Source organism: Hyaena hyaena, unplaced genomic scaffold (genome assembly GCF_003009895.1).
Source record: "Hyaena hyaena isolate Hyena2069 unplaced genomic scaffold, ASM300989v1 scaffold_26, whole genome shotgun sequence".
NCBI classification, from domain to species: Eukaryota; Metazoa; Chordata; class Mammalia; order Carnivora; family Hyaenidae; genus Hyaena; species Hyaena hyaena.
The window spans coordinates 3143212-3152814 of record NW_024080658.1 but is presented as its reverse complement, the minus strand read 5'-3'; the positions used below and the strand labels follow the sequence as shown (position 1 = coordinate 3152814).

The following is a 9603-nucleotide window of genomic DNA, read 5'->3' as shown; positions in this document are numbered from 1 at the left end:
GCACTTAAGACTCTCTGGAGTGAGAGCAAACTGGCGGGTCAAGATCTGTTGTCCCATCTCTTTCCAGGATGTTACCATATCTGGAGATGAAGAGAATTGCATCTTTTGCCTGGCTGTGCCCAACACTAAAGCCTTCACCAGTAATAGCAACCATGCTGGTGGGATTTGTTGCTGGGGGAATTCTGTGTGCTGGGAGCTGGAGGGAGGCCACCAATCCATTTCACATACATTATTTCTCCAGGAAACACAGCATAATTGAGGACAATTTTCCACCATGAATTGCATCATTAGCTAACACAGGGAAAGTGAAATGCTGTTAACTTTTCTTTTCCTTCTGCAAAGCTGATGAGCTGAAGAAAACAGAAATAAAAAGTTTAATGTAATTTTTTTCTAAGGATATATGTTGAAAATCAGAATCAAAACACTTTTACACGGTAATAGAAATCCCACATTTTAATACATTGCCATGCACATAAGGAATCAAGTAATGCTGAATACAAAATAGTCAAATATACAAAATGATAAAGCAGATTTTCAAGCCTGATAGAGATCATGCTCACAGATACAAGGGGGCAAAAATCTGTACAATTTCACTTCTATCAATTTAAAAAGAATCATGCCCCCCAACTCTTTTTGACAACAAGCCAAAACAGAAAGAAACACTGTAAGAAAATATAAAGGAGACCCAGAGGGAATTGGCAAGTTGATAGCTGCGTAAGATATGGAAATCGTTGGTTCAAGATTGTGGTGCACAATAATTCTTATGTTTAGAGAAAAAAGTTTCTAAACATCATATGCCCTGGGAAACCAGGGAACCAAAGTGAACATCCAACAGAAAAGGCACTCTGATTTTACCATGTAACTTGCCTGAGTCCTCCTAAGTCTCATCCTGGGAGTTTTTCTAGGGTGCATAGAGAAAAAAAAAAAAAAAAAAAAACACGGTTGTGGGCAATGGATAAGGAAAATACTTATTTAATTAACCACTCTTAGGGGACTAAGAGAATTCAGACTGCTGGTTTAACTGCTCATTTAAGGAAGCTATAAAGATTTCTACCCTCTATGTAGACCTTTGTGTTATGAAATGTGCTTTTTATAGTCACGTTTGTTAGTGTTTGTAAAACTGTGAACCAGTTTTTTTTTTTTTTTTCATGAGACTTCCCCCTTTCACACCCTACTGGGAGGAGGGAATGGAAGATCCTACTAGTCTTCCATTTAATTTACATTGTGCGATTTTTCTTCTTTCTCCCTAGGACAAATGCTAATAGACAGTAGCTCATCAATGAGGTTTGAAGTTCGATGTGGCTCTTTGCTTCCTGTGACCTTCAATCTGTCAACTTTACACTTTGATTGGTCTCTTCCAACCTGGGGACTGGTAATCTCTTCCCTGCATTAAGCCAAAAGCTGAAGCTCTGTCCCTCGGCTAGGTTAACTCTAAACCTTTTGGAGGCAGAGAAGTGGAGACACATGGGGGCCTTGGCCATGGGCTCTGCAGATCAGTCCCTATATATTAGAAAAAGCTTGTGTGCATGCAAAATGCTGATTGTTACTTTCTTATCATTTTTTCTTTTCTTTTCTAATCCCAGAATGGACTCTCAGTAATACCAGCTACAAGGAGAAAGCATAAGGAGAAAGGGCTCACAATTAAAGCCCGGGTCACTATGGTAATTGCATATATATTAGCTGTATGGGACACCTTCTCCCTTTAGCTCATTTTAGCCTTCAGACAACCCTGTCTGCTAAGGTGAGACAGATGAGCAGAAGCCCAGAGAAATGGGCAATTTCTCTTAAATCCAAGTATTCTTGAATTCAAAACATCTTCTTCCCCTTTCTCAGAGCAATGCCAGATCCACAAAGTCCTAAAAATAACTCAAGTATATAAACCACAATAGATCAATATTTTCTTTTCTCAGGTACTTTTTACTGCTAATATGTAATTTTGTTACAATATTGATCTTTTCTAAAGTTTTGGGTACAGCTATTTAATTTAGTGGCTAATGATATTAAATAGTTGGATTAATTGGAACTACAGTAGTATAGTTTAACGACACAAGAGTTTTAGTGGAATTAGTTTCAAAACATTTGTGCTGGCTTGGCTTTTCAGCAGACTAGCTGCTTCTGTGCCAAGCATGACTGAGACTTACGGTGCAAAGTCAAGAGCCTAACATTATTCAGCTCTCTGCAATGTGAACTTCTTTCCCTAGCCAAGCCCTGGTCTCCTCAAACATGGCCTTGTAAGGATAGTGGTTTTCTATTGGTGGAGGAAAGGTAGTAGTGGACAAACCATTCAGGGCCCCAGAGAGCCTTCAAATTGCCTACCTGTGAGTTTAAGCAAATAGAAGCCCAACTACCTCCATTGGGGGCTGCCAATATTCACTGAAGAGGCTAATGCTTCTCTTCATGGTGACTGGAGAAGAGAGTTGCATTACAATGGAAAAGACTAAGCCTCCAGTGTTCAAACACGGAATGCATCATCCCTCCCTACCCCCTGCCCCCATTCTCTTTAAGGTTTCCTTGCTATAAACAGGGGGCCTGTTGATGTGAAAAAGAACCTGGTCACATACTCCAAATTTCTGCAGCTGGTGTGCGGGTCTTCTGCTGTATGGGAAACAGGAACTGTTCAAAGCTGCCAGAGAGTCAACTGGCAGCTCCCAATGCAAACACACTAAATGCAGTTGATGGTGGTCAATAAAAAATCCTGGAAATTTTATATATATATAATATATTTATATTTATATTTATATTTATATTTATATATATTATGTATGTATTTCAAATTGATTTAGGGGTGGCATAATCAAAGATCAGGGCACTGCTCAATTCAAATCATATTCTTGGAATTATGCATGAATAGGGGAATAACCCAGAGCTTCAAAAGGTCTCTTCATGGTACCTGTGCTATTTTAGGGAGAGGCCAGGCCAACTTCCTCTGCAGAATGGGAGAAGGCCACCATCAGTTTGCGGAGCAGAGCAACTACCAGACACGTGTATTTAATGGCAAGTATAAGTATTTCTTCAAAGTTATGTCACAAAATCACTTCCCCAACCGCAGGAGAAATAATGATCTAATGAGCATCTCTGGTTTTAGATTTTTTTTAAAGCGTAAAGCTCTTGAATACATTGTTATAGAATTTGGGGAGGATTGTATTTAAATACGATCACACAAAACAGATCTGTGTGTTCTTCCCTATCAACCCAGCTTAGAATTCCACATTCCATAGCTGCGTGTGTGCTAACATGGCAAAGCCACGGGTAAACAGCCTACTTATTTCCTTTGATCCAAATTATTGAAATTTAAAAGGTTATCACATTGCAGACAGCTGCAGCAGAGTCTTCAGTGTCTTCATTGTTTTACGTATTAGTATCTCCAGTCCAACTGGATTTACGTAACAGTCTACAGTCTCCTCGCCATTCATGTCAGCCGGGTGGTTTCTATCACTCTGCACTTGAGGCAAAAAGGCCTGGGTTTAAGAGCCTTTCTAAGGCTTCCGCAAATGTTTAAGGTTTGGAAACAACAACAGCAAGAAAACAAGCTGTTAAATCAATGAAACTCCTCAACCATTGGCTCCAAAATATGAAAAGAATATTGTATATCACAAAGAATCCATCTACAACACTTAACACTGTCAACCAGTTAACTGCAATTCTGTGCAAGTCATATGATGACTTTGAAATTTTATTAGGTGTATGTTGTTGGTGCCTTTTGGTGCTTGATGTAGTTGGAGAAGGGAGACTCTGAAGTAAGAATGGTTGGGGCTCTTCAAGATTGTAAATAACTCTCCAAGGTGCATGAAACTCCCATCTTACAAAGCCTTTACGTCCATTTTCTGCTGTTCTGTGGAAGTCATCTGTCAATCTTGGTGCTGTTGGGCAAGCAGTCTAAAACTGGCCCCATACTCACTGGCACTTCCCCCTTTACATTGATCTTAAAGGCGGATTTCATCCCAAAATGTTTCGATCTTAGAAATGGTGCTCCTCCCACCAGCACTCCTGCCCAGAATCTTCCCTGCAGGGCCAAGATAATGGCCAGAAGAAAACCAGTTTTGATATCATCCTTCCAGCCACGTTCTCACATGAGAATCTCCAGGGAAGGATCTATTTTGTTCTTTTTATTAAGGTGCAGCAGAACCTCCCTGTGCACATGGCCAACTTTTCCTCAAGCTTCTCACAGGTGATTAGCTTTCAAAAGAATGTTCCCTGTCTCCCCACTAGAGTAAGTCACCAGAGCAAAATAATGGAAATGTGGTCCTGCTTGACCTGCAAGATGTGCGGTGGTGCCAGAAATCGTGCACATTGATGAAGCAGAATTCATAAGACAGTTCTCTGGCTACAGGATTAGATGCAGATCTAAAGAAACAAAGAGGCAGGACCTGCTTGTCTTTGAAATAGAGTCCCCAGCTGTGCCCTGAGCAGAAGCATCTCCTGGTCTGTCCTTGCTCATAATCTCATAGGTTCTGTTTTGATTAGCAGCTTTGACCAGTCACTCCCTGGAGATGTGAATTCACGTCCACTGCTGTTTGGGCACCAAGCCTTCACCAAGACCAAGCAGAAGAAGGAATTATTAGTCAGTATTGGGGAAAAGGGGAAGCCTAAGTTGTTCTGTGTGAGTTCTTTAGAGAATACTCAAAATCTACCCAAGGAATTGTGTTAAAAGAAGAGATTAAAAGAAAAAAAAAAAGCAAGAAAGTGAGGTGGAGGGAGTTGTGGGAGAGGTGAATAAAAACAGCCTTTAAGGCATAAAAGAATTTATGTCATTTTCAAAGATTAGATTTTTAAAAAGAGTCTACTGCAGTTTTAAGTCTAGTTGTCAAGTAACAAAATTACTCTAAAGAATGTAGAGGAAAACATCACCAAGAATAAAGCTGCTAATGCACTGGGGAGTGGAGGTTTGGGTAAAGGGGGTCTTTTAAACTTTTCTTTGGAGAGACTTTTGCAGTTCCCATTCAAAATCAATCAGGTGACATTTGCAGACAAAGAAAGCATTTGCAAGTAACACTGGGTTCAATCCATTGGAGGTTTCTTTCCTTAGGTTATATTCTTCGGTAAGGTGGATATTCCTTTTCCCCTTGAGTGTTAAAAATGGCAGAATTCCCTCAGAACTAAGGACCATTAACCTCTTTCTGGGCAACTAGGAAGCGACTTTGGAGAGAACTCGGGGCTGCTTCTCCCATTCTGGAGATAGAAGTTCTGCGTGCAGTGACACGGCTCACCGATGCCGCGCAGGGGTCTGCAGGTGGCCGTCATCTGTAAGGAAGTTTGTAGGATCTCCGTCTCCTAAGGTATGTCTTAAACTACTGAAGTGGTTTGCTTTTCACCCTAGCAGAACCACTGATGCTTTGCATTTTAAATTCAATTCCCAAGCTGGAATGAACTAATCCCCTTGGCACCCCAGAGAGTCTGATAATTATTCATTTCTGTTCCTTCCCAAGAGTGTCTTTCCTGCGCAAGTGTGGGCGTCAGCTTTTCAATAAAAGGTGTCGCACAGGTTTAACTAAAAAGAAAAGTTACGCATCAATAGTTTATAGCCCTTAGACATCAAAATATTTATCCCTTACCTCCTGGACTCCCATGCCTACCAAACAAAACTCCCCACAGCCACTCCTGAACTTCTGGGAGGTAAAATCTCCAACGCACATCTTGGGAAGAAGGTACAGCACAGGAAGAAGTAATGACTGGAAATTGTGGCTCAACATGGAACAAAGAACCCAAAGGCTGCGAATGAAGTCGTTTCTCCATTTTGCTGGCTTAGCAAGTGACTGCTCAGATTTTATGCTTCCGTGTTCCCAAAACGATCCCCGCAAAAGATTTCAAAATGAGACTGACAGTTTGGAAAACAGTCGCAGTTCCTATGCAAATACATGGTACGCCAGGAATTAAGGCATTTATTGAGAAGCCATTTTCACCTGGGTTCTTTCATTGACTCCACTTATGCCTTTTCCCATCTCCACCCTTAGCCATTACCTTTTAATAGTTTGTCAGCACACTTTTGACTGGAAAGAAAAGCTAGGAAACTCTACTTATGTAATTGTTCAGGACATATTTTGCAAAATCCAAGGTAAGGATGAACCAGCATCACTTGATGACCACCTGCACCATAAGACATGTCCAGCTTTCCAAGGTTGTTAGCCATAAGTCTCCGAATGATCCTGAATTAATAAACCAGTTAATTCCCAGCTACAGTATCCCAGCAGCTGGCAGTTCTTTTGGATTCAGCAGGTCCTCTTCTGTGTCCCCAGGACTAAGTTTAGAATTGGGCTTTAGAGAATCCAGCATAATGATCAATGGTTGTGCCTACGTAAAGGATGGGAATACAGACAATCAGGGTAAGTATCAAGGAACAGAACTAAAAGCTGCTTTGGGGAAGCTCTAACCAGCAAAGTCCAGGCCCTGGAAGGGCTGGCTGTGCACAAGGATACAAATATGCGGCCGTGTGCTGTCTACTACCTCTTTCTCCAGTCTACTTCCTCAGGCAAAGGAGCTGCCTGCTGCCATGAGCATTTTCTGAGGTTGCTCTGGAAGGAGGGGTGCTGGCTGAATTCTGTTTTCATTGTGGAAAAGCTGGGACAGGGACCGTGTTTTGGAGGAGGAGATACTGTCTCAGAAGGTCATGGAGAGCCTGCCTTGTACCCTGTTGTTACCCCCAACACAATGTTTGGCACATAGTAGGTGCTCAACAAACATGTGCTGAATAAAGGAAAGAATGAAAGAAGGAGGAAGCCCTGCTGTTAGAAGTGAAATTCAAGAGGTGGGCAGTAGAGACTGGAATGTTCTCCCTGGGGGGCATTGGCAACAGGGTTTGGCCACCTAATTCTGGATTATGAAGAATTAGGGCCTGTGAGAGTCTGGTGGTCCTGGTGCTGACCCACTGAGAGGCCAGAACTTGGTGACTGAAACTCCTGAGTTCCCTCTCGGAAGCCCCCTTTTTTGGCAATACAGCCTGACAGGTTGTGGTGAGTCATCCTATAAGGTGACTCACCTGATTCACATTTGACTCCTTTCCCTTCCCCTGTCAGCTTTCCAAATCTCAGTGGGGTGGGGGTGGAGGGAGCACTTTCCAAAGTGCTGTGCATTTCCTGAGATCCCCGGGGGAGAGCAGACCATGAGTGGGTGCATGGAGACCCCCTAAAATGCCAAACTTCCTTGTGTTGGCAGGGTCCCAGGGCTGTTATATATATTTAAAGAAAAGTCTCCAGTGCCTATCAGTCCCTGACTGGGATTGTGGGTATACAGAACATATTTGCTGAATTTTTGATTCAGCCAAATTTATATTTTCAGGGGAAAAAAAGCTAAAGCATTACATAAGGTCAGTCAATATGGACATTTCTTTAATGCCCAAAGACAAGCAATAGCAATAAGTGGGTTGACCAGTTTCCCAGGACTGTGCTTTGCTGTAAGACATCGTAAAAAAAAAAAAAAAAAAAAATTAATTGTGGATATAATCCCAGAAAAGATTAAAAAGGGACTGGTAGGTTCTTTACTGAGGTAAGAACCTAATGTAGATTGGGTCCTTTTCCTTCTTTAGGCACGCAGGGGACACTTGCTGTTTTTCCTCTTTAGAGAGCTGTGACTTAAACTTGACGTAGAAAGTTTCCTCAAGTTGTAAAGTCAGACCACACAGGAAACCTGCATTCTGCTACCTTTATCCTCAACCTACGATGGTCTTTGATTAAACGGTCACCTCCTTTTTTTCTTGAAAACATTCTTCTATAGAAGGAGAGAATATATACACTGGCCACATACAAGCCTCTTGTGTTTATCTGTATGTGCATGTGCTAAGTTGTGTCTGGGTGCCATGAACCAAAAACTAAGATGTTTCAACCACCAGCCCACTTCTCCTTCCCTTTGGCGCTACAAGAAATCCAATTGGTTCAGTAAAGTGTCAACAGATTAAGCCTAACAGTATTGTGGCCATATATACACCAATCTACCACAAATGACTGGGATACGCTAGGAGTGGAGTTCGTCTTGGACAGTCTGAGCCAGAAAGAGGACAAGATTTATAAAAGAAAAGAGAGGATACTTGTTTTCCACATGTACGGAACGTGCCGATTTGTTTTGGTGTAGTTTTCTCATATAAAGTGCTTAAGAGTTGGACAGAATACCTTTAGACATCATAACTAACATAACCAAGACATGTTTACATTCCTACCAGGGCAGAGTATCATGAACACTTCCACTGACATTGCAGAACTGCTGTGATTTTTTTCTAACACATCATGCCATCTGCACACATAATAAAATAATCCAGTAGTTGCCATGCTAAAATAGGACTTCTAGTGAAGGGCACAGACAGCTCCCCAAAGGGAGCTTGAGTTATGCACAGTGATGAAAACTGGAAGCAATTTTCCAGCTAACGGTCTGCCAATGACCACTTGGAACAAGTTGGCACTGTATATTATGCACCTCATTTTAAAATCCACAGCAAACTAAGATTTTTCCAAAGTCATCATCTTGACTGAATGGGTGGTTTTGTTTTTTGTTTTTTGTTGTTTTTTCAGTTAATCTGGTTAATCTGTCAATGCTCCATGGATATCTTCTGGCAGGTGCCATGAGTTAGTCTTTCTGTGAGGAACAGGCCATGTTCATATCAACTGGCAGGACAGCAGCTTGGAAGGCTAACCACGTTTATGGAGAACCCTCGGTTGAGGCTGCAAGAGGAAAAGGGGGAAAAACGTGGTGAGTCATTTCTTTATGTCCCCAGATACTGGTATGAAGCAATTATCCTACTCAAACAAACTCTAATATCCTTTAGGTCAAAGAGAAAGCTCTAACAGATATAATAGTTACTCAACTGCAGGACAAATTTATGATGGCTCGTATTCTTGGAATGTCCTTCCGCCATTTGGCAGAGCATGGAAGACATCCGTCTCTGGGATAGGAGAAGTTGCCTGGAAGGCGGGGCAAATTCAGATCTCTGGAGCTGGCATTCATCCCTCGCTAGTCTGTGGTTTGGGAAACCATTGCATACATTACAGAACTTCATGCAGTTACCTGATCTGGAACAGGATCAGATTGGGAGTGGTGTGAAGGAGTGTGTGTGTGTGTGTGTGTGTGTGTGTGTGTGTGTTGTGGGGGGTGATAATGGTGGTTTTATTTATCAGGGGGCTTCCCTGGGATAAAACCTAGAAGGAAGCAGTATGGCTGGAGCTTCTGAGCTTGCTAGTTGGAAAGTGAGACTAGCTGAGCAGGTCAGAGAAGAGACAGAGAAAGTCATCAAAGTCTGACCAGAGAGGATGAACTACCTGCACTGACATCTTGCTTTTGACTTTGGGAATGCTGCTGCAGATATACCTTCCTGGGTTTTGTAATTTTTTATTTTATAATTTTCCTTTTATCTGAGTACTCCCTATAGTTCCTTATATGCAGTTCCTCATTTATTAATTAATATGGGAATGCCACAGAATGTCTTGTTCAGAAAAATATCAATATTAGCTTTATTTAATACACAAAATGTTTGGCCAATGGAAGAGAAAGATAGCAAGAATTCTTGATGTTAAAAAAAAGAAAAAAATGTACCCAGTTTTTAAGACTGGCTTTTCAAAATAATGAGAGAACACAAAATTTATAAGCACATGTTTGATTAAAACTCGATATTTGAGAAAATGC

The 9603-nt window shown here is 41.5% G+C and overlaps 1 protein-coding gene across 1 annotated transcript in view; it reads right to left on the bottom strand.

Annotated features, from left to right (window-relative positions):
- Positions 1 to 438: 438 nt before the first annotated feature.
- SAMD12 (sterile alpha motif domain containing 12) overlaps positions 439 to 9603 on the bottom strand; it is a 398489-nt gene continuing 389324 nt past the window's right edge. Inside the window, exon 5 of the mRNA XM_039227212.1 lies at positions 439 to 8645. Within this exon, the coding sequence (XP_039083143.1) occupies positions 8623 to 8645 (23 nt within the window). The 3' untranslated portion in view covers positions 439 to 8622. The remainder of the gene's footprint in view (positions 8646 to 9603) is intronic.